Raw genomic sequence first — 25,925 nt, forward strand, 5'->3', positions numbered from 1 at the left:
CCAGTACCACCAGGAGTGGGGACCATTATCACAGGGGAGGAGTGGATCCAGTATCAGCAGGAGAGGGGATCTGGTATCACCAGGAGAGGGGATCTGGTATCACCAGGAGAGGGGAGGGGGAATCCCATATCCCAAAATGTGATTGTGTGTGTGGGGGCAGTCATCCAGAATTACCAAGGGAGGGGGTCCGTCTGGAACAAAATGTTTGTCAGTCATGTTCAGATCTGACATACAATGACAAAAAAGTATGCAAATGATGCACTTGCTAAACCGTGTCTTTCCTTTTTCAGGGTGACAGAGGACACAAGGGATTCAAGGTCAGAATGAGTTGGATTATTTCAGGACCCACATGATGTTGTTATCCTATTCATGTAAAGCATTTCAAATTCTCACTCCTGCTCCTCTCTGTACTAACTGATGTCTCACTCTGATTTGCCTGCTGTTTTTAGGGTGCAAAGGGACTCCTTGGAAAAGATGGGAAAGATGGACAGAAGGTAAGAGAGACAGAGTTCCACAAGGTTGAATATAGCTTTAAAGGTCTCTCATTCTGAGAAAACCTTGGAATGTCGATCAGGTGCAGCCAGTGTTCAAAGACTGCCAAAAATCAAAAGGGCCGCAGTACAGAGTCCAGAGACTGTGGAGAACTCAGTGAATCGGTCCAGCAAGGCGAAGATAAATAAAACACAGAGAGTGTACAAAACATGATCGGACAGATGGTCTGAGAAAGTAGGGCAGATAGCAAGGGAAGTCCAGATTAAACTGCATTTATTTTTTCAATGCAAGAGGCCTGACGAACAAGGCAGATAAACTCAGGACATTGATGGGTACATGGGACTGGGATATTGTAGCTATTACTGAAACATGGCTAAGGGAGGGGTAGGACTGGAAGCTCAATGTTCCAGGGAACATATGCTATAGGACAGATAGAACAGGAGGTAAGTGAGGAGGGGGAGTTGCATTTTCAATTAGAGAAAATATCACGGCAGTACTGAGAGGGGATATATCCGAGGGTTTGCACACTGAGTCGATATGGGTAGAACTGAAAAATAAGAAGGGAGAGATCACTTTGATAAGATTGTACCAGAAGCCCTCAAATAGTCGGCAGGGAGTTGAGGAGCAATATGTAAGGAGACTACAGATGGTTGCAAGACAAATAGCGTGGTAATATTTGGGGACTTTAACTTTCCCAACATTGACTGGGATAGCCATAGCATCAGTGGCTTGGATGGAGAGAAATTTGTTGAGTGTATTCAGGAGGAATCATTCAGTATGTGGATGGCCCGACGAGAGAGGGGGCAAAACTTGACCTCCACTTGGGAAATAAGGAAGGGCAGGTGACAGAAGTGTGAGTGAGGGATCACTTTGGGACCAGTGACCATAATTCCATTAGTTTTAAGATAGCTATGGAGAATGTTAGTTCTGGCCCAAAAGTTAACATTCTAAATTGGGGCAAGGCCAATTTTGATGGTATTAGACAGGAACTTACAAACGTTCATTGGGGGAGTCTGTTGGCAGGCAAATGGACGGCTGATAAGTGGGAGGTTTTCAAAAGTGTGTTAACCAGGGTTCAGGGTAAGCACATTCCTTTTCGAGTGAAGGGCTGGTAGAAGTAGGGAACCCTGGATGACTGGGGATATTGAGGCCCTGGTCAAAAAGAAGAAGGAGGCATAAGACATGCATCGGCAACTGGGATCAAGTGGATCTTTGAAGAGTATAAAGGTTGTCGGAGTAGAGTTAAGAGAGAAATCAGGAGGGCAAAAAGAGACATGAGATTGCTTTGGCAGATCAGGCAAAGGCGAATCCAAAGAACTTCTACAAATACAGGAAGGACAAAAGAGTAACAAGGGAGAGAGTAGGTCCTCTTAAGGATTTACAAGGCCACCCATGCGCGGATCCACAAGAGATGGGTGCGATCCGAAATGAAAATTTCTCATCGGTATTAACTATTGAGAAAGGCATGGATGTTAGGGAACTTGGGGAAATAAATAGTGATGTCTTGAGGAGTGTATTATATTACAGAGAAGGAGGTGCTGGAAGTCTTAAAGTGCATCAAGGTAGATAAATCCCCGGGATTTGATGAAATGTATCCCAGGACATTGTGGGAGGTTAGGGAAGAAATTGCCTGGATATTTTGGTCTCCTAGCAAAGATATTTGAATCGTCGACAGCCACAGGTGAGGTGCCTGAAGATTGGAGGGTAGCAAATGTTGTGCCTTTGTTTAAGACGGGCCGCAGGGAAAAGCCTGGGAACTACTACTAACGTCTGTGTGGGTAAGTTGTTAGAAGGTATTATACCCCCCTGGCTTTGCTCCGTTAACCTACAGGCTCTAGAACATAGAACATAGAAAATACAGCACAGAACAGGCCCTTCAGCCCACGATGTTGTGCCGAACCTTTGTCCTAGATTAATCATAGATTATCATTGAATTTACAGTGCAGAAGGAGGCCATTCGGCCCTTTGAGTCTGCATCGGCTCTTGGAAAGAGCACCCTACCCAAACTCAACACCTCCACCCAACACCAAGGGCAATTTGGACATTAAGGGCAATTTATCATTGGCCAATTCACCTAACCCTGCTCTACTTGAATATATTGCCAAAGAGAATAGGCCCAAACCAAAGGGATGAAAATAAACCTTTTATCCTAACTCGGTGAGGTACCCGTGGGATTGAGTGCAAAGATGCTATTACATTTGCCCAATCTTACTGTCCTTTAACTTCAGTCTGCTTTCCAATTGGGTAAAGTCATGCTGAGTAAGACATTCAACCCCCCAGCTTTTGTAACATTTAGAGGGAGGCAGCAGCATAGTGGTATTGTTGCTAGTAACCTAGGGACCCGGTGTTCCTGTGGGGACCCAGGTTCAAACTCACCATGGCAGATGGCGAAATTTGAATTGAATGACAAACCAAATGATTTGCCATAAAACCCACCTGGTTCACTATCATCCTTTAGGGAAGGAAATTTGCCGTCCATACCTGGTCTGGCCTACATGCCTCCTCAAGGGCCAAATTAGAGATAGGCAATAAATGCTCTCCCAGCCAGCATTTAAAAGAAACATGCACCTGCACCAAAATAATCTTATGCAGAGGTTCAATAGAGGGGGTTCGGCCAGTCGTTGGTGCACTTACCTTGGAGTTGGAAAGTTGTGAGTTATATACTGCACTCCAGGACTGAAGCAAATTCAGCTGGAGGTGCCAGCCTTTTCAGTTTGGGATGTTACACTGAGATCCTGTTGGCTAGCTCAGGTGAGCATCAGTGAGTCCATGTGGCTCTCATTAAAAATGACGAAGAAAATTCCCGGGTGTCTTAACACCAGCAGGGCATGTAACCGGCCGTTCAATGCACTTCTATTCTGGGATCCTGTTGTGTGCTGTGTAATGAGTAAAATTTGGCCGAGTAGCGGTTATGTTACTGGATTCGAAACCCAGAGGTTTGGACTGATAATCCAGGAGAATAAAAGTTACATTCCCACCATTGCTGTTTGGGAATTTGAATTTAACATAAAAAAATCTGAATTTTCTAATGACTGCTATTCATCATGAACTTCACCAAAATCATGAAAAGCCACTAACTGCCTCTACGGTGGTCTAAAAAGTCACTACAATCATTTCTGGGCAATAAGGACTGGGCAATGTGTGTTAGTTTTTTATATTATTGTGACGCAGAGTCGAAACTTCTTTATGCTTTTTCCTTCATCAGGGTGAGTCTGGATATTCTGGTCTCCCAGGCTGCATTGGATCTCCAGGATATATTGTAAGTATTCAACTCTAACTCTTTTGCTTGGGGAGAAAACATTCCCAATACTCAGTAAATGGTTATTGATCCACATCACAATGTCACTGATATTTTTTTTTTGTTCCCCCTGATTGAAATATTCATTTGTGAATTGGAGAGCAGTAAAAGCACTGCAGCTGAAGTCCAAGCCTGCGAGTGAAGGCCTGAACTGTATGACATGTGGGGCGGGATTCTCCGACCCACCGCCGGTTGCCGAATTCTCCGGCACCGGATATTCGGCGGGGGTGGGAACCGCACCGCGCCGGTTGGCGGCCCCCCCGGCGATTCTCCGGCCCGCGATGGGCCGAACTCCGGCTGCTGGAATGCCTGTCCCGCCGGTGTAGATTAAACCACCTACCTTACCGGCGGGACAAGGCGGCGCGGGCGGGCTCCGGATACCTGGATACCTGGCGCGGGCCAGGCCACCGTGGGGGCACCCCCTGGGGCCAGGTCGCCCCGCGCACCCCCCAGGACCCCGGAGCCCGCCCGCACCGCCTTGTCCTGCCGGTAAGGTAGGTGGTTTACTCTACGCCGGCGGGACAGGCATTTTAGCAGCGGGACTTCGGCCCATCCGGGCCGGAGAATCGCGGGGGGGGGGCCCGCCAACCGGCGCGGCGCGATTCCCGCCCCGCCAAATATCCGGTGCCAGAGAATTCGGCAACCGGCGGGGGCGGGATTCACGCCAGCCCCCGGCGATTCTCCGATCCGGCAGGGGGTCGGAGAATCTCACCCCAGAAATCCTTTCCAAAGTTATATTTTAAAACTCTCCCACTGTTGTCCATCACCTTTAAACCAGATAAAGCAACTTCAGTGAGTATCTGATCCCAATTCTCTCTGTTGTCTATTCACATTGTTCTTGTTGTGAAATAGGAATCTGTAAAGCTTCAGTCTATCTCCCTCCATCACTGAAAGGGGAAATAGTCCCATATTGACTTTTACAGTGTCACCATTGATGGCAAACATTTCCACCACAAAAAAGAAAGTAACCACCCTTAGATTAAATTTTAAAATAGGACGGCGCTTGGCACAGTGGTTAGCACTGCTGCCTCGCAGCACCAGGGACCCGGGTTCAATTCTGGCCTTAGCTGATTGTGTGGAGTTTGCATGTTCTCCCCATGTCTGCGTGGGTTTCCTCCGTGCGCTCCCATTTCCTCCCACAGTCCAAAGATGTGCAGGTAAGGGGATTGGCAATGATCAATCCGCAGGGTTACGGGGGTGGGGCGGGGGAGTGGGCTAGGTAGAGTGCGCTTTTGGAGGGTTAGTGCAGACTCGATGGACCAAATGGCCTCCTTCTGCACTGTAGGAATTCTATGATACTCAATCATTTGACAAACCTCCATTTGGACACTTAGATGTTCTGGACGAATGATAAGGATTAGCCTCACCATTTGTCATACTTCTCCATATACTCTAATACTCTTAGGCCCTGTCAAATATACTATGGAGGTTCCTAAATCCATGAACAATAACCAGAATCAACTGGACCGGCAACAACTGCCCACAGAGAAGGCATGTCCTCCTCTGCGTGATGAACTGGGAGGCCATCACTTGGATAAATCCCTCAGGACCAACTTGAAGTTCAAGGTTCACATCCTCAACCAGAGACACCTGTAAGACCCTGGATCTGTGTTTGGGAGCGAGCTTGGGCATGCACACAATACCAGTTGCTATTAAATTTTGCAACCCTCCAGGGTTGCCCTGGTGTTTCCAGGAATTCAAGATTAATCTCCAGGACACTAATTGTGAGAAGAAAATCATAGGGGTGTTTAAAGTTTGTGAGTTTTTTTCTCTGTCAATATCGGAGATGGTGAGAAAAGTCTGTCAGGCCGACAGTCAAGAATCATCCCATTGACTAACCAAGGGTTAGTTCACTTTTTGATTGGCTGGGAAGATGGTGCATCATAAGAATGGACGTATCAGGTGACCAATGGTGGCGGTGGGGCATTTAGGGATGAAAGGTCATGTAATGAGACCTCCAGGAATGACTTTGCAACCCTACTTGATATGTAGCTGAGTACCTCAGAAGTTTTGTTACAACGTTTCCTATGTCTATGCCCTGTATCAAATGCTCTGTTTCTAGTGAGCCAAAATAAATGGGATAGGGATGTGGTTCTGGGTTTTCAGTTACTTGACAGCAAGAGAGAGATTGACTACAAATCTTTTTGAAATCTTTTCCCTCATAGGGTCCACCAGGACTGAAAGGCCTCAAAGGAGATCCCGGTCCATTTGGAAATAAAGGACAGAAGGTACGACTTTATTGGGAGGGGTGTTTGCTGAAGTAAAATAATTAAGGCCTCTCCACCAATCAATTTTTCAATAATTGTCATAGTTGCATTAACAACTGGCCTCACCTGGTTGTGAACCTCTTTAATTTGAGTCATTTATCAATTTGATGCCACAACGAAGGATTGGGTTGCCAGGTGATGTGTGGTCTAAGGTACATTATCACTCTTCCACCGATTTGGCTTGTGTGTTGAGAAGGAGTTGGCAGCCTGATGCCAGCCTCATGTCCGTATGTGCTGCTGAGGTGTGCTGAAGCCAAGTGATGAGAAATTCCGTGCAGGGAGGCTGGCTGCTGTCCAAACTGCTTGACACCGGCCCGCCCTGGGGACATGGCTTATAAATTCATAGTAGATACCCTAACATTTAAAAAATGCATCGACAGAGGAACAGACGCTTGCGTGTACCTCGAAACAATTTGCTGCCATTGATAGCCCACAGTATAATACAGATCTTGTTGCCTGTATATCAGTGACGTATTTAGCAAACCACCATTAATCAGAGGACAAGATCAGTGCAGGGATTGATGCCATGGCCATTGTTTCTTTGCCATCATGGTCTAACCAAATGAACATTCCAATTACCCCTCAAATTACTGGTCCACGCAGAGCTAACCTGCCAACCTGAAGCTAATATTAGTTGTATTGCTGAGTTAACCGTCACCCCTGAGCTAACTGGTTACTCTTCAACTATCAAGCCATTCCTCATGGTCAACTGGGTTTACAGAAGTCAGCATGCTATTTTATTTTGTACCTTTGGATGGAATTCTCCGGTCGTTCCTTGGCGCCGGAATTTTCTGGTCCCACCGGCAGCGCTCCCAGCTCAGGGTGGCATGGGGTGGCTTCAATGGGAATTCCCATTGACAGCGGTGGGAGCAGAAAATCCTGCCGCCAGCAAATGGTGCGCTGCCTCCCGCCACCAAGAAACACACAGCTGGGGAGATGCAGGTTCCCATAGTCTTTAAAATTAGATACTGAGTGCCACAAAACAGGAGTTTGGTCCAAGAGTAAAAGTTAAATAATTTGTACGACTCCTTGTTATACTGGGAAATAGGGGTGGGGAAGAGGGGAGATTAAGGAGAAATACATCTAGGCAATGCTCTGGTGGTGTGGGCTTAGGTAGGGTGCTCTTTCCAAGGGCTGGTACAGATTCGACGGGCCGAATGGCCTCCTTCTGCACTGCAAATTCAATGATTCTATTACAAATTCCTGTTGTTGACGGCAGCTACAGATGGTCATTCCCTCTGCTCGTCTTTGCAACTCTTTGGTTAGGCTCATGATGCTTTTGAAATTTGCTAGTGGATTTGGCAGCTGACACTGAACTAAGTCAAAATCACCCAGGTGGCCCTGACTGGAAGATCTGCCTGAGTGGACACTGGGTGGGATTGGGTGGTTAGAAGCGTGGAGGTGAGGGGAGGGGGAGGGATCGGCAAGGATCCTCGCTTGTCCTCTCAGAACCAAATAGGTCATTGACATATGAACAAAAGCCCAGTCGAAGAGGGCTGCTGCTGCTACCCTGGGAAAGGTAGGCCGCACTGAGGGCTGCAAGAAAATCAGAGGAAGGTGAAAGCATCAGGTTGTGAGCTATTTTCACCATCAAGCTGTCTCAAGTGTACCTTCAAAGGGAAAATCAGTTATTTATGTGGGTTAACTCCCTCCTAATCAATCAATGTGCACAGTGCTGCACTGTAAATGCTTTGTAATTATTGCATTGATCTTCATGGGTTCTTGCAAAACCAAAGAAATTAAAAATAGATTCTCTCTTGAGTTACTCACCCAGGACAGCTTAGAGTTCGCCTGCATTTTCACTGAGTGCAGAGGACTATTATAAGAAATATTTTTTGAAATTTGATATTTATAGACATTGAGCAGGATTTCATAGGTGATGTGATTCAAGACTGATTTTGGATGGCGCATAAACCAATATCACATTTATAAGCAAGGGAAATTTTAAGAAGTCCTTTGGCTGGATTTTCACTTCTTAGGCATGTAGCTCTAGTGAAAAAATGCCCTGACTCAGCAGACCTGCCAACATTCAGAGGGCTCCATTCGACCCAATTTTCACTCCTGGGAGGCAGAGGTGGGATAGAGTTAAATTCACTGACCCCCACAAGCAGAGCTTAGGTAGCCACAGAGGTAGGTGAATGCTGAGCTGGACTGATTAGAAGCTCTGCCTTGGCTCTAGATGTTTTAGATATTGTTAGGCCCTCTGGTTCTCACACTTCACATCCTCTCACCCTCGTCCACCCACCGCCATGCCCCCTCATATCGCATTGTTTCTTCATGGCAACCTATGCCTTTCAAAACTCCTTATCCCTTGTCATAAAACACATGCCACCTCCATAGCCATTCACCCTGGATCCACCATGGGCAGACCTCAGGAGCCATGTGGAGATGGAAAATAACAAACTTCTAGCAATCTAATTCAGCTCTCACTCATGCACACTTGGCAGTGCAAAATTCTCCCATTCATGAAACCCATTCAAAGCCTTCAAAACAAATAAACTTCTGTTCTGATCCACATCCATGACAACAAATCCTCAATACCCTCTCTAAACTGTCAGTCACTTGGTGAACGCATAACTCCCTGCTGAGATATTTGTAGCCCAATAATAACCCTTGGGAAATGCCAACAAAAACCTCTATTGAAATTGCATGGAGACATGGCAATGTTTTTTTCTAATCTACACCAGATGGGCTGTCAATCAAAGTAGTCCATCTGTGGGATTTCTAAACTCTGAAGTTCAAATTGCCATGCTGAGTTTGGGTTTCGCTCTTGTGTGATTCACACCCCGCCACCATCAAAAATTGGATTTGTCGGAAATGGGGGCAGGACTTCTACATTTGGGCAAAGCCCACTGTTTCTAAATGTATGCAGAATCTTTCAGTATTGCAAAAATCAGGGATCCCTAATTCATGATCCAGGTCTGAACACTGCTCGAGCACATTTTCCTTTTTGTTTTCCTCAATATTTAAAAGGCTGCTGGGTCTTGAAAAATATCTCGCAGAATTGACGCTTTTCTAGACATTACCAAAACTTTTAGTTAATAGGCCTTAGGCTTTGGTTACACAGGATTGAGGTAGGCCTCATTAAAAGCAATTATATTTCCTTGTAGTGAGAGTTCAGAACCAGTCGAAGGACTCTGAAAATTCCTGCTGTTTGTCCCTCATCCATCTGACACTCTGAAGCACATATAGCTTCATCGTTTTCTATAAAATGGTCCACTTGGGCATGAAATCAAATCACAAGCCAAGTATTATCACAAAATAAATGGATTTGTGGCACAGTGGTATTGCTACTGGACTAGTAATCCAGAGACACAGGGTCATGCTCTGGGGACATGGGTTTGACTCCCACCAGGGCAGATGGTGAAATTTGTATTCAATAAAAAGTCTAACAGCGACCCTGAAACCATTGTCGATTGTTGTAAAAACCCATCTGGTTCGCTAGTGTGCTTTAGAGAAGGACTGATTCAAAATGACAGTGCACTTGTAGGGGGCGATTCTCCGAGCCCCACGCCGGGCCGGAGAATCGGCGCAACTGTGCCACGACGCCCCGACGCCGGCGCGCAATTCTCCGAGGTGCGGAGAATCGGTGTCATTTGCGCCGGCCGCGGGCCGCTGGAATCGGCAGGGCCGCTGATTCTCCGGCCCGGATGGACCGAGCGGCCGCGCGGATATGACAGAGGCCCACCGGCGCCATTCCCCCCCAGGCCTACTTTCCTGCGTGGCCGGCCCCTGAACACGGACGCATGTTGAGTCAGGGCCGGCACGTTGAAGAAGTCCCCCGTGCATGTGCAGGTTGGCATGGCCCAACTGCGCATGCGCGGGTTGGCGCGGTGCCCATTTGGCGCTGGGAAGAGAGGCTGGAGCGGCGTGATCTGCTCCAACGCCATTCTGGCCCCCCGTGGGGGACAGAATCGGTCGTCCCTGTGCCCGTTTCGCACCGTCGTGAAATGCGACGGCGTTCACGACGGCGCGAACACTTTGTCTCCATTTGGAGAATCGCCCCGTAGCCTCTCTCGAAAAAATTACAAATGCAACATTACCTGGGTCTGCTTAAGTCCTCCAAACAATAATAAAATCTATAAGGTCAACCTGATGCACCAGCTCCGGAAATTGCAGGATTTGTAACTTGTTTAAACATGAACACCTTGTGTATGGACCATTTGAACCATTTCACATAACAAAAAGCACCCACGGCCGAGGCTATTGTGTGCAATTATCACAGTCTTGCTGCCATGGTCCTAATCAGTGTAACCCATGAACCCGCCAGCTGACCCTTTCCAAATCCTAGTGTCCACCATTTTTAGCTCCACCCAACTGTGAGAGGTTGAATGGAAGTGACTTCACTTGGCAGAGGAATGAAAATACTCTGAAAACAAGGGTGCAAAGGTGGAATGCAGAGGGGGGTGGGGAGTCAGTGTTAGTGATGTGAGGTTTCTGAATGTAGTCAAAATCCCAAGCTGGGTGCACATTATAAGGAAGCAAGGCCTAATCAAACATGATAACCTTCAGTTTACTTCACACTGATCTTAGGTCAGACCATTGCATCCAGTTTGCCCCATACATAGCAATGATGGTAGTCAGAACAAAGCCCATTCGTCCATCCAGTCGTGTCCCACATAACTTGGGTGACTTGTGTATTGCAATCTGAAACTGTGTGTATTGATCTCCTGCATGAGGTGAGAAATGCTATTAAAAACCCATGACCAATTAAGGGAAATAAAATCTGGAAAATTCCCCTCCCACTACCTGAATGGATAATATTAATAGGTACTTACCTCCTGTTGGAAGTGATCTCCACCGTAGTCGAAGACAGATTTATCACTCTTGAAGGAATTCAGGAAATTAACGATCATTGCTTAGGTATGTGAAGCAAACCTGTTTTGCAAGTGTGCTGAATGTGCAAAATATAAATCAAAATATACACAAAAATTTGACTTATGGAATAACTGAGTGTTTGATTCTTTACCCAGGGTGAATCCGGCTTAGATGGAGAAGTAGGGCGACCAGGAGCTGTTGGGAGACCAGGAGATAAGGTTTGTTCTTATGGTTAGTTAGAGTGGCTGACCTTTCATGAGTTCTTTCAAATCCATCCCCGAATTTTGGTGTCAAATTTAAGTGTGTATTGTTTCTACAATATGAATTTACGCAGTGGTAACCCAAGGCCATTGTATTCACTTTCTTTGGCCACTTTGAAGATGGCCCCATGGCATAAAAATACCCCAATATGAAGTTAATTGACATTAAATTGGCAATCTCGCTTAGAGAGCAGGAGCTGGCCAGTGTGGGAACTGCACATTGTCAATGGTGTGGGAAGAGTTTCTCCTTTAGGGTTGGGCCAGAGACATATAGGTAAGATAGTATAGATGAAGCTTTATTCTACAGTTGTCTCTGCTATATGCTGAATGCTGGCACTCAGTGCCTGCAATGTGGAAATATTATTTCCCCATAAACCCACCTTATCCGGTGCACAATTCACCCCAAAAAAAGATGATTCGTTCCCCTGTTTGTTAGCAATTAGTTTGCTGTTAATAAGGTGGTATTACGAGCATGAGGATTCATCATCGCTCATCTCATGTCACTGTGTTGCATGGTCGGTACTGAGGGGATTAAGGCAGAGGCTATTGTCCACCCAGTGGTTTGAGCAACATGTCAAAAACTGATGGGTATTAGAGCTTGACTGAATTCAGGCCAGAAGGGAATAAAATGATTGATTGATTAACAAGAAAGAGAATGTAATTCTGGTCTTCATTTATCATCTTCAAAAATGTGGGATTTAGCTATTGGGCCTGTGGGGGATATTCATTCGCAACGTTGCTAAGGTTGTTCTTAGAAATGTTCTTATCTTGAACGATCACAAACACTGAGGTACGGCATTTATATTTTATGTGAATAGGGAAATCCTGGTCCCAAAGGAAGTAACGGAGACCTCGGGGAGAGAGGCGATGATGTAAGTATCTTTCTCCATTAACTGTGCCTTTTCAGCTCATTGAATAGTAATGGACAGCAGAATTCAGGCTCAGTGTGGCCTTGTCTTCGCATTTTAGTGCTGTAGGACTAGAACTACATGTCATTTAACTTGCAATTTGTAGCTGTACTGGTCATCATGGTTCAAGCTTGGGCACTAGAGGTTGCGAGCATATCTGGAACCCTCTCCATGAATACAAGAAACAACAGTCATAAAAATTAGAAATAAATCTGTCATTATGGCAAGCGTTGAGAACTAGTAGTCTCGCTGGCACAGTTTTGGCCTACCATGCAACTGGCATGGCCGGAACAAAAGGTAACAATGTAAAAAACCCATGTAGGCCATTTTTAGTGTGAGCAAGCCTTTGGCCTAATGGTAACATTTCTACCTCTTTGTGTCTGAGCAGATATCTTTGCTCAGGCCCCTATGGCTCTGAATGCTGGCTTGATGTCCAGTGGGGGTAATTATGTCTAGTGAGGGCAGCATGGTAGCCTTGTGGATCGCACAATTGCTTCACAGCTCCAGGGTCCCAGGTTCGATTCCGGCTTGGGTCACTGTCTGTGCGGTGTCTGCACATCCTCCCCGTGTATGCGTGGGTTTCCTCCAGGTGCTCCGGTTTCCTCCCACAGTCCAAAGATGTGCAGGTTAGGTGGATTGGCCATGATAAATTGCCCTTAGTGTCCAAAATTGCCATTAGTGTTGGGTGGGGTTACTGGGTTATGGGTATAGGGTGGAGGTGTTGACCTTTGGTTGGGTGCTCTTTCAAGAGCTGGTGCAGACTCGATGGGCCGAATGGCCTCCTTCTGCACTGTAAATTCTATGATAATCTATGAGTCCATTATGAGGGCAATGGGAATTATATAGGACTAACTAACCTATCAGCGGGTGTACAACCATGGAAGGAGTAATCGCGGAATATATTATCGGACAGTTCATCAGTCTGTGAGCGCTTCCTCCTGTCCTTCAAGGGAAGAGTGTGTGATAGCAACACCAAACCTCACTGGGGCATGGATAATAAGGTTACCTAGTCTTCCCTCACAAACAAGAAAGTATGTTTTTCTTTCCAAGTTCCTATCTATCTTGTATGATTTATTGTTGATAATGTTTGTTTTTCTGCACAGGGACCTCCAGGAAACGATGGCGAACTTGGCGAGCCGGTAATTGGGATGGTTTTACATGCATAGCCAGGAGCCTTTTAACCAAGGGATCGACTCAATCAATTCCTGGACATTTGAATTACATAACAGAGAGAACCACACAAACACTGCTATATATTTCACTTCTGCTGTGAAAAAGTGACTTATTTTTCTTTGTATGTCAAGTCCCTCACATAATTTAATGCCAAATTTGGCACACCTGCCTTGTATGTGTGGCTTGTATTAGTCAGCAGAGACATGCTGGAAATCCCTGAATTGACTATCTAGTAAGAACTATCTAACAGCTTCCTCCACAGAAATGGATGAAAAAGCAAAGGAAATGTATTTATTACACATAACCTAAGGAGTTTAATTTCCTCTGGGATCACATTGGTTAGTGAAGTTACATAAATGATTGGAAACAACTGTTTTAAAATAGTGCAGGAGTGTGCGTGCATTTGATAAACCCCTCAGTGTTCTGTTTGATACAGGCCTCTGCTTGTTCATTTAAAATGGATTTATGGCCTTGTTCTTAAGAGCAACCTAGAGGAATTTAAGTGTTTCGATAGGAAAACATTTATATATAAATACAATTTGGAAAAAGAATCCTTCCAATAGTGTTTGGCTCTACAATTACTCCCTGGTACATCTGTTGCACATAAACACAATGAGCCATGAATTTGGTTGGCCAGAGTATGGCGTATGTAACAATAGTTCTGCTGGAGGACTCCATTTGCAGTAGCCTGATGAACTCCAGTGGCGGGGGAGGGGGGGGGGGGGGCGGGGCAAGAGTCAGGTTAGCTCTTCCACCTGTTCCCCTTATGCCGAGGTGGTGGGTGGAGGGGCATGTTTGAGTGACTCCCAAGCTACCCCATGAATTCTATTCCATGTGCCACACCCCTTTAAACACATCAGTGAACTCAATGCCAGCTGAGAACTGGACCTATAACGGACCTTGTAAAGGCCTCAAGTGGACGGTGATCAATTCCTGAAGGGATTCCTTGGGGTTGGGTGGAAGAATAAAAATTAAAATGAGGACATCTCAAATCTTTCAGTGCCCACAGAAACGCTAAAATCCAATCAAGATCTTCCAGCTGTTGAGCCAAAATTCCTAATACCTGAATGGCCAAAGGGGCAATTTCCCTAGGCTACATAAATAATCTCTGGCAAATACTTCATCTGAGCTCATGTATCCTGTACCTGTTTAACACTGAGATGTGGTGGGGGCTGATGGGAAACACTACGCTAATGCTCCTTGCATTGATGTCACGAACACACATCTGTACAATTCCAGATGATCACTGTGCCTCCAGATGTTTTCCTGAATAATATTGTAACTTCCTTCTCCTATTCTTGAGGGTCCTTCCGGTGAATCAGGACTGCCCGGCCCTCCAGGGCCAAGAGGAGTTAAGGGACCTCAGGTAAGACTCAAAGGCAATGCGAAGAATTGATGGTAAGGAATGTAGGAACAGGAGAAGACCATTCAGCCCCTCAAGCCTATTTTGACATTTAATCAGATCATGACTAATGTGTGTCTGGTCTCCATTTATCTGCCTTGACCCTATAACCTTTACCCAACAAAAATCTATCAACTCCTATAATTATCTCAAACACTTCAAACAGATATCCTTGTAATTGTCTATCCTCAATGAGCACACTTAAGTTGATAACTGATCAAATAGCAATCATGTTCTGGAGCTCCGGTAGTCTCCATCACTAGGAACGTTTTCTGCCTAGTCTCGGACTACCTGTGCAATCAATAGTTAATGCAGTCTCTGAAAGAATTGCTGCTGATTGCTATCACATTACAGGAATAATGTGAACCCTTGCACCTTGCCTCACCTTGCGTATCATATCAGAGGGCAACCAACAGAAGAGCTCAGAGATAATGAAGAAGAGAGCAGAAAATAAATGAGTGCGTGATCAGCAGTGACTTGCATACTTTATTCTTTCACGGGACATTGGTATCACTGGCAAGGCCAGCATTTGGTGTCCATCCCTAAATGCCCTTAGAATCATAGAATTCCTACAGGAGGAGGTCATTCAGCCCACCAAGTCTGCACTGACCCTTGGAAAGAGCACCTCATCCAGGGCCACTCCTCCACCCTATTCCCCAAACCCCACTTTGCCGTTTGGACACTAAGGGCAATTTAGCCTGGCCAATCCACCTAACCTGCACATTTTTGGAATGTTGGAGGAAACCGGAGTACCCGGAGAAAACCCACACAGACACAAGGAGAAAGTACAGACTCCACACAGACAGTCAAGAGAGGTTGGAATGGAACCCATTTCTCTGGCACTGTGAGGCAGAGGTGCTAACCACTGTGCCACCGTGTGACCCATGCTGAACTGAGTGCCTTTGTTAGACCATTACGTCAACCACATTGCTGAGCGCCTGGAGTCACATGTAGGATGGCGGATCCCCTTCCCTAAAGAATGTTTGTCAACTGGACAGGTTTTTGCAACAATCAATGATAATAGAACATAGAACATTACAGCGCAGTACAGGCCCTTTGGCCCTCGATGTTGCGCCGACCTGTGAAACCACCCTAAAGCCCATCTACACTATTCCCTTATTGTCCAGATGTCTATCCAATGACCATTTGAATGCCCTTAGTGTTGGCGAGTCCACTACTGTTGCAGGCAGGGCATTCCACGCCCTTACTACTCTCTGAGTAAAGAACCTACCTCTGACATCTGTCTTATATCTACCTCCCCTCAATTTAAAGCTATGTCCCCTCGTGCTAGACATCACCATCCGAGGAAGAAGGCTCTCACTGTCCACCCTATCCAATCCTCTGATTATCTTGTATGCCTCAATTAAGTCACCTCTTAACCTTCTTCTCTCTAATGAAAACAGCCTCAAGTCCCTCAGCCTTTCCTCATAAGATCTTCCCTCCATACCATAAATCTCCTCTGCACCCTTTCCAATGCTTCCACATCCTTCCTATAATGCGGCGACCAGAATTGCACGCAATACTCCAAATGCGGCCGCACCAGAGTTTTGTACAGCTGCAACATGACCACATGGCTCCGAAACTCAGTCCCTCTACCAATAAAAGCTAAAACCCCGTACACCTTCTTAACAACCCTCTCAACCTGGGTGGCAACTTTCAGGGATCTATCTACATGGACACCGAGATCTCTCTGCTCATCTACACTACCAAGAATCTTACCATTAGCCCAGTACTCTGTCTTCCTGTTATTCCTTCCAAAATGAATCACCTCACACTTTTCTGCATTAAATTCCATTTGCCACCTCTCAGCCCAGCGCTGCAGCTTATCTATGTCCCTCTGTAACTTGTAACATCCGTCCGCACTGTCCACAACTCCACTGACTTTAGTGTCATCTGCAAATTTACTCACCCATCCTTCTACACCCTCCTCCAGGTCATTTATAAAAATGACAAACAACAGTGGCCCCAAAACAGATCCTTGTGGTACACCACTAGTAACTGGACTTCAGTCTGAACATTTCCCATCAACCACCACCCTTTGTCTTCTTCCAGCTAGCCAATTTCTGATCCAAACTGCTAAATCACCCTGAATCCCATGCCTCTGTATTTTCTGCAGTAGCCTACCGTGGGGAACCTTATCAAAAGCTTTACTGAAATCCATATACACCACATCAACTGCTTTACCCTCACCCACCTGTTTGGTCACCCTCTCAAAGAACTCAATAAGGTTTGTGAGGCATGACCTACCCTTCACAAAACCGTGGTGACTATCTCTAATCAAATTATTCCTTTCCAGATGATTATACATCCTATCTCTTATAAACATTTCCAAGGTTTTGCCCACAATCGAAGTAAGGCTCACTGGTCTATAGTTATCGGGGTTGTCTCTACTCCCCTTCTTGAACAAGGGGACAACATTTGCTATCCTCCAGTCTTCTGGCACTATTCCTGTAGACAAAGATGACTTAAAGATCAAAGCCAAAGGCTCAGCAATCTCCTCCCTAGCTTCCCAGAGAATCCTAGGATAAATCCCATCCGGCCCAGGGGACTTATCTATTTTCACACTTTCCAGAATTGCTAACACCTCCTCCTTATGAGCCTCAAGCCCTTCTAGTCTAGTAGGCCTGAATCTCAGTATTCTCCTCGACAACATTGTCTTTTTCCTGTGTGAATACTGACAAAAAATATTCATTTAGCACCTCTCCTAACTCCTCGGACTCCAAGCACAACTTCCCACTTCTGTCCTTGACTGGCCCTACTCTTACCCTAGTAATTTGTTTATTCCTGACATATCTATAGAAAGCTTTAGGGTTATCCTTGATCCTACCTGCCAAAGACTTCTCATGTCCCCTCCTGGCTCTTCTTAGCTCTCTCTTTAGGTCCTTCCTTGCTAACTTGTAACTCTCGAGCGCCCTAACTGAACTTTCATGTCTCATCGTTACATAAGCCTCCTCCTTCATCTTGACAAGTGTTTCGACTGCTTTAGTAAACCACGGTTCCGTTGCTCAACCACTTTCTCCCTGCCTGACAGGTACATACTTATCAAGGACACGCAGTAGCTGTTCCATGAACAAGCTCCACATTTCCATTGTGCCCATCCCCTGCAGTTTTCCTCTCCATCCGATGTATCCTAAGTCTTGCCTCATCGCATCATAATTGCCTTTCCCCCAGATATAACTCTTGCCCTGCGGTATATACCTATCCCTTTCCATCACTAAAGTAAACGTAATTGAATTGTGGTCACTATCACTAAAGTGCTCACCTACCTCCAAATCTAACACCTGTCCTGGTTCATTACCCAGTACCAAATCCAATATGGCCTCGCCTCTCGTTGGCCTGGTCACCATAATTGACATGGTCACCATTCCTGAGACTAGCTTTGTATTCCAGGTTTATTAATTCAATTTCAATTGCAGCAATGTAACACATATTTTGTACTACTTTGCTCCACAGGGAGACGTCGGCCACAACGGTCAACCAGGACACGAGGGCCCTCCTGGACTTAGTGGCGAGACGGTAAATATACACTTAACCAATACCTCTTTGCTAAATAGAAGAATAATTAGATGGACGATCCGCTAGTGGATCTCAGCCCATTGGTCATTACCAATTAACATTATGGTACTCTCCCGATGTAAACATGTGATGAGAAAAATGAAGTGTGTGTACTGCCACAGTACATAACTTCCTCTCAAACTGTACCCATAGGTCAATAGATGCAGAGAGGATGTTCCAGATGGTGGGAAGTGTATTACGGGACTTACGCTCCTTTAAGGGGGCGGGCTCCACTGACCACATGACTGGCTCAGAGCCAATTGCAATGGAGTCTACGAACCGCGGTCAATGTGGAGTTTGTGAGGGGCCCTGGAAACCGAACTCCTGGCAGTGTGGACCAGGGAGCTGAAGTGTTCAGATCTGTTGTATAGTGTTCCGTGCCTGTTATCTAACTACATTTGACTTTCAACAATAGCTCCTTTATTAAATCCTGGAAGCCTCCAGTGTATGTCTCAGGCCACCACAGTGAAGAATGTTTCCTGGTTTGCCTTCTGAACCCCTTGCTCTGAACTCCTCCACCAGACCACATAGTTTCCTTTAAACTCCTTTAAACATCTTGAACGTCTCAATTAGATGACTCCTCAATATTCAATAGCTAAGGGCATACAAGCCCCCAACCCACCACCACCAGCCTCCCGCCCGCCCAATAATTAACCTTCTAGCCCCGGTATCCTGCTGGTGAATCTCCTGCCCCTTTAAAGTCAAGGTGACTGTTAGAACTTGATTAAATACATATGAGGGAAAAAACTGTGAAAGTTGAAAATTAAAGATACCAGTTCAAATTGGCCTGAACACCTTAAAATTGAATTCCAGTATTGCTGGTGCTAATATAAATTATTTTTACTGGGATTTGAACATTGTGAACTAATTTTTCCTTCTGAAAAGAACAAGAAGTGACGTTGTGGCTAACAGAATATGGGAAAGCGCTGTTGTGTATTTTGATCAGTTTTCCTTTCCACAACAGGGTTTACAAAGTTTGAGCACCAAATCTCGATACCATCCTATTTCCCACCATACCAATAGTGAAAATGAGCCCTGTGATGTCAGGGGACTGAGATATGAGGGAAGCTCAGAAATACTTCAGCAAGATAGGTGGTGAATGGGAGCAAATTTTCGTAAAGATTAACATGATAATAAACAGTATAGAAAAGACAAAGCTTGCAACACTGCTTCAGGTTAAACCTGGGCGGGGTAGTCATAAAGGTATTGTTTCTTGGGCCTAGAACAGTTGTCAATTGAACCAATTTCCATGTGCTGGGGCCTCAGTTGCAGCTCAAAAGAATCCGGCCCTATGAGTCAGTCAATTTTCCTGGCATCTCTGGCAGCCACCTAAGACAGGCTGGAGGCCCCTTGCGTGTCTTTCTTTAAAACATTTTTTTTTGGAGTACCCAATTATTTTTTTTCCAATTAAGGGGCAATTTAGCGTGGTCAATCCACTTAACCTACACATCTTTGGGTTGTGGGGGTGAAACCCACGCAGACATGGGGAGAATGTGCAAACTCCACACCGTCAGTGACCCAGGGCAGGGATTCAAACCTGAGTCCTCAGCGCCTCAGTCCCAGTGCTAACCACTGTGCCACATGCCGCTCTACTCTTGCATGTCTTAATGCCATCTTTGAGGACCCCACTGGGAACCGGGGCTGTCCTGTGCAGAGCCAGCCTGGTCCAGATGTGGCCTTTTAGTGGCTGACAACAGACAGTTAAGTTTATATTTTGAAGTTTGATGTGGAGCCAGTTACTGTGTTCCTCTGTGCTCTGCTCTGCAGGGTACCTGAGGGCCACTACTGGCCCCATGGTCAACCCTGCAGTCTTGCTGTCATTCATTCCCCAGTGCTCCTCCCCACCCAATCCCCTCACCCTCTCAAGAGATTGACCAAAGATCCCTGTTGGCCTAAATCTGAATGCTGACAATGGGCGAGCTGCATATGAAGAAATAAACAGCTTGTCCAATGATTCAAATGAGGCCCAATTTCAGGTCGACCTCATGCCTCCGGTTCATGATGGGGGAGGGGCAGTTGGGGGGGTGGGGGGGGGGGGGGGGGGTGAATGCATTATGTATACATAACTCATAAAACAGACCAGACTCAATTTTCTGCCCCTGGGTATTGAACACAGCTTTTGATGGTCCTGTAAAAGTAGAACTCACTTGGATTTTAATGATTTACAGCACTGTAGGCTAATAAAGGCCAGAAACCATGGTAACCAAACCATTCTGTAATTTTCAACAGCAAGACATACACCAGATGCACTAAACTATCAAGAGCTAACATGCTCATATGATTGCTAAACCTTGGAGCAGTGCATTTAACAGAAATTCAGAACAATTATAAGAATGAACCATGTTTCTCAAAGTGGTAATGAATCACAAGAAGTTTCAGTGTCATCTGCCTATATTTAATCATGGAGGTTGTGGGAAAATGTTGTCTTGCCCAGCCCCAGCCGTAAGACGGAAACCCCACGGGAGCAGTGTCAGCAAATTCCAAGATTTCTGCTGAGGTTCAGCGCCAGAGATTCTGTGCAAGTCAGTGCAGGTATTTCCTTCTTCACACCAACTCTGGCCTGATTGTGCAGATACTGACATCCAGCGTAAATCAATAATTTTACATTACTTTAGTATGACACCGTCTGCTGTATAAACCCGAGTGTGCCATCAGGCAGGCTGGACTCACTCTCTGACCTCCATTTCACCACCTAAGGGAGCAGAAATTGTCCCGTCCTCGAATGCTGAAGCTTTATACTTCTAAAGTTTGGGAGGCAGTTCTGCCTCTGTAGGTATCTGAGCATGCTCCTGTCCATGTGGAGATAGATGAGGTCAGTAACTTGAGATACTGCAGTGTGACTTGACATTACGGGTAAAGAAGGAAAATCAGCCATGGTCTCAGCTCTTGATCAACAAATTATTAATTGTTGTTAATTATTGCCCATCTCTGTGTGCCCTTGAGAATGTTGGTAATGAACCATCAATATGGTACTTTTGTTAACTCTGTATAAGGGCAGTATGGTTGTCCCACCTGCCCCAATGTGCACTCTTTCTGCTGATACTCCTGAACACGTTTCATTCTTTCCTCTCAGGGAGAAGCTGGTCGACCAGGACCTAGGGGATTTAAGGGCGATATGGGAGGACAAGGACAAGAGGTTTGTACTGACTACTTGAACAATGTAATTCCAGTGGAGGGTTGGTCAGTGTAGATGGCCTGGCATTTTACTGCTGGCTCTCACAGTCTGAGCCCAACATCAGCAACCAGGCCCACACATATGCTGTGAAGAGAATTGGGATAGGAAAGCCTCAATGATAATGGCGTCACTCCTCAACCTGAACAGAGGCTGTAAAATGCTCTTCCACAAAAATGGTGAAGTAATTTTCCAGGCCTCCAGCCTCAATTTGTGGAGGTCAGTAGAACCTCCCCACATGTTCTGTTCCCTGGACAGCCTGAGAGTCTGACACTTATGCCCATCTAAAATACAAACCGGGATCATTTCCATACATAGAACCATGATTGCCATTTCTGGATTGGCCTAGATCAGGTGCTGCATGTTTGAAATGGGTTCAAAGGTTAAGTTCCTTTCATTGTTGTGGGGTTGAGAAGGATAGTTATTCTCCTCCAGGCTCTTGAAGGCAAGTCTGAGATACTAGTGGTCTGGCTCTTCCTGCCTCAGCCACCTACTCTACAATGCCTCCTGATATAAGAACATAAGAATATAAGAACTAGGAGCAGTAGTCAATTCAGCTCTTGAGCCTGCTCCGCCATTCAATACGATCATGGCAGATCTCATCTCGACGTAATCTCCACCTTCCTCCCCCCTCCCCATAATCCTTCATCCTGCTACTAATTAAAAACCGATCTATCTCCTCGTTAAATTTGTTTAGTGTTCCGGCATCCACTGCACTCTGGGGTAGAGAATTCCACAGATTCATGACCCTTTGAGTGAAGTAATTCCTCCTCATTTCTGTTTTAAATCTGCCACACTTTAGCCTAAAACTAAGGCCTCCCATTCTAGAATGTCCAACAAGAGGAAACATCTGCTCTATGTCTATCATGTCAATCCTCTTCAGCATCGTATATTCCTCAATTAGATCTCCTCACAGTCTTCTAAACTCCAGCGAGTATAGACCTAAACTGCTGAATGTCTCTACACAAGACAAGCCCTTCATCCCTGGAATCAATCTAGTGAATCTTCTCTGAACCACCTCAACTACATTTACCTGTTTCTTCAAGTAAGGGGACCAAAACTGTGCGCAGTACTCCAGGTGCAGTCTCACCAACGCCTTATACAGATGGAGCAGCACGTCCCTACTTTTATACGCTATTCCATTAACAATGAATGCCAAAATTCAATTTGCCTTCCTTATTACTGCTGTACCTGCATACTACCCTCCTGCGATTTATGCACAAGGACACCCAGATCCCTCTGCACCAAAGTATTTTGAAGTTTCTTTCTATTCAGATAATAAGTTGCCTTTTTAACGTCAAACTCATCCACGTTAAATTCCATCTGCCAATTTTTTTTCCCACTCACCTAACCAATCAATATCGTTTTGTAAATTTCTTATTTCCTCATTGCAACTTGCTTTTCCACCTATTTTAGTGCCAGCTACAAATTTGGAAATTGTACATTCTATCCCTTCATCCAAGTCATTCATATAGATTGTAAATAGCTGAGCCCAAGGACCGAATCCTGTGGCACCCCACTAGTTACAGCTTGTCAACCAGAAAAAGACTCATTTATTCCCCACTCTCTGCTTTCTATTGGTAAGCCAATCCTCTATCCAAGCAAATATGTTACTCCTAACCCCATGGGATCTTACCTGTTGTATTCACCTTTTGTGCGTCACCTTATCAAATGCCTATTGGAAGTCCAGGTATACAACATCTGCAGGACCCCCGTTATCCACTTGGCTTGTTACATCTTCAAAGAGCTCCAGTAAATTAGTCAAACACAATTACCCTTCATGAAACCATGCTGACTCTGATGTATTGCATTTTGACTTTGCAAATGTACTATTACTACTTCCTTGATAATAGATTCCAACAGTTTCCCAACAATATAGGGTAAAGTAACTGGTCTATAATTTACTACTTTCTGCCTCTCTTCCTTTTTGAACAGGGGTGTTACATGAGTGTTTTTCCAATCCACTGGAACCTTTCCTGCATCCAGCGAATTTGGGAATATTCTAACCAATGCCTCCACTTTCTCTGCTACCACTTCCTTTAATACCCTAGGATGTAGGCATTCAGGCCTGGTGATTTGAGTTTATTGCCCTCAAACTGAATTTGAAATTCCACACCAATCTTTGACCAACACATTTACCTTTTTAACCTTATTAGAAACATAGAAAACATAGAAGCATAGAAAATAAGAGTAGTAGGAGGCTATTCGGTCCTTTGAGCCTACTCCGCCATTCATTATGATCATGGCTGATCATCCAACTCAGTAGTCTAATCCCACTGTAGAAACATAGAAAATTGGCCCTGTGCCAGTTAGCTTGTAGTTTAAATAGTAATCCGGAGATTATTACCTTGTGCTTTCTAAATCAGTGCCTAGCTGCCCGTATTCCCTCCGCAGAACCAATTTCCCCGTTCTACCTATATCAGGCCTCCATTTCCTCTAACCATGTACCTACATCTGAGAGTTGTCGGGCTGCTTTAGGGTACGCAGCATCCCCATAATGAATGGTCCCTTGTCCTAGATCATTGTGGATCACGCCTAACTTGTATATTCCTAGTTGTGAACTATTCCCTTCAAGAACTTGAGGTCATCCAAAATATCAGCTGCCTATCATAACTTGCACCAAGTTCCATTCCCCTCTCACCCTCTGCTCACTGACTGGCTCCTGCCCAAGCAACGTCTTAATTTTAAAATTCCTCTGTGGCCTCGCCCCTCCCTATCCCTGTAATCTCCTCCTGTCCCACAACCCTTTGAGATACCTGCGCTCCCTAATTCTAGCCACTTGATCATCTGTAAATTTAATTGCTCCTTTATTGGTGGCTGTGCTGTCAGTTGTCTCCACCTCTCCACCTCTCTGCCTCTCTTTCCTTATTTAGGAGATACCTTAAAGCCTACCTCTTCAATTATACTTCGGTCACCTGGCCTGAAAATCTCCTGATGCGTTCTGTTGTCATACTTTGTTTTAGAATTCTCCTATGAAGTGCCTTGGGATGTTTTATCACATTCAAGATGCAATCTAAACATTAATTGTGCTCTGTCGCACCGCCCTCTTTTACTTTCCTCTACAATGCCACCTTTGTCAAAATGTGGCTGCTGTCACGGTGAGAATTCACTCCTTGCAAAAAGACCTAACCTCAGTTTATGCCTGGTGTACATTATTATGCATCAAACTGAAGTGATCCCCAGCGACGCCAGCAAAGGAAGAAACACAAACCAAAGTGTGGCTCACCCATGAACTGAGGTACTTTACTATAAGGAGGAATATTACCCATTATAGTGGCTTAGACTTGAGACTGCAATGTGCAACAAACCAACCAGGGATCGCAGTGCCTGCCTCCTCGATAATTTCAATTCATGGCTCCTCAGTTTCACTCCATTTTGTTCCTGACTGACAGTCTATTCTGAATTTGTAACTGAGAATTCTTACAGGACTAATTGATGTTTCATTCATCCTACAGGGAAACAGAGGACCCAGAGGTTCGAAGGGCTACCCTGGTGATCCGGGCCCAATGGGTGAGATGGTAAGAAAATGCACAATGACCAGATTTGGAAGCATAAAACAGCATTTATACCCTGTCAGCATTTGAAAGAGAAAAGTAAAATTTCACTTTGAGGCCTTTGGACTGCAGTCAAATGTAAAGATCCTGGACCCTGCACTCTGGCATTAACATGAAAACCTTTTTTTTATCACATTCATTCCTGGGTAGTGGGCATACATTGTTGGCAGGCCCAGTTTTTATTGCCTATTTCTTGTTGCCCTTCAGAAGGTAGTGGTGGAGTTCCTACTTGAGCCGCTGTGGTCTGTGTGGTGAAGGTATCCTCACAGCTCTGTTAGGTTGGGTGCTCCAGAAGTTTGACCTGGCGATGATGCAGGAACAGCAATATATTTCAAAGTAGGAACGGTGTGCAATTCAGAGGGGAATTTGAATGTGATGAGTTTGTCATGTGTCAACTGCCTTTGCCCTCTAGGCAGTGGAGTTGACTGGTATGGGAGGTGCTTGCGAAGAAGTCTTGGTGACATGTCATCATGCATATTGTAGACAGTACACAATGCAGTCAGGATGGTGGAAAGTTTGGATATTTAAGGGAGTTGATGAGCTACTGATGAAGTGAGATGCTTTGTCCTGGATAGTGTCAAGGTTTTATTTAAAAGCCGTTGCAGCTACCTACACTCATCCAGGTAAGTAGACAATGTGTGGGATTTCCCTTACCCTCCACGGTGTGTTCTGCAGCAGTGGAGGATAGTTCACCAATGGCCAGATCTTCTGGTCCCACTATTGCCAATGGGGCTTCTGTTGAACGGATCCCTTGCCACCACAGGGGCAAGGAGCGGAGTGGAAGAGTGAATGACTGAGTGGTGTTCGAATATGCACCTGGACATTGGAACCTATGTGGTGATGGCAGGTTTGGCTGCTTTCTACCCACTCTCCCAAGAGATTCGACCTGTTCCTGAAGGCTGCATAATTAGTGAGCTGAATGGCACAAGATCTCACTGTAAGGCCATCCTGCTTTCTAGGAAAAAAATCATTCCGACTTTTGCTTCCGCCACTGGACTTGGTCTCCAGAATTCCACCATGGAGTTG

The 25,925-nt window shown here is 45.4% G+C and overlaps 1 protein-coding gene across 1 annotated transcript in view; it reads left to right on the plus strand.

Moving 5' to 3' along the window:
- The window catches only part of col6a1 (collagen, type VI, alpha 1), a 128,575-nt gene that overhangs the window by 31,055 nt on the left and 71,595 nt on the right, over nucleotides 1-25,925 (plus strand). The window contains exons 12-22 of the mRNA XM_072483020.1: nucleotides 291-317; nucleotides 450-494; nucleotides 3,698-3,751; nucleotides 5,956-6,018; nucleotides 11,031-11,093; nucleotides 11,954-12,007; nucleotides 13,147-13,182; nucleotides 14,520-14,582; nucleotides 18,072-18,134; nucleotides 21,247-21,309; nucleotides 24,801-24,863. Coding sequence (XP_072339121.1) covers nucleotides 291-317; nucleotides 450-494; nucleotides 3,698-3,751; nucleotides 5,956-6,018; nucleotides 11,031-11,093; nucleotides 11,954-12,007; nucleotides 13,147-13,182; nucleotides 14,520-14,582; nucleotides 18,072-18,134; nucleotides 21,247-21,309; nucleotides 24,801-24,863 — 594 coding nt within the window. The remainder of the gene's footprint in view (nucleotides 1-290; nucleotides 318-449; nucleotides 495-3,697; nucleotides 3,752-5,955; nucleotides 6,019-11,030; nucleotides 11,094-11,953; nucleotides 12,008-13,146; nucleotides 13,183-14,519; nucleotides 14,583-18,071; nucleotides 18,135-21,246; nucleotides 21,310-24,800; nucleotides 24,864-25,925) is intronic.

This window comes from Scyliorhinus torazame, chromosome 2 (genome assembly GCF_047496885.1).
Source record: "Scyliorhinus torazame isolate Kashiwa2021f chromosome 2, sScyTor2.1, whole genome shotgun sequence".
In the NCBI taxonomy this organism is placed as follows: Eukaryota; Metazoa; Chordata; class Chondrichthyes; order Carcharhiniformes; family Scyliorhinidae; genus Scyliorhinus; species Scyliorhinus torazame.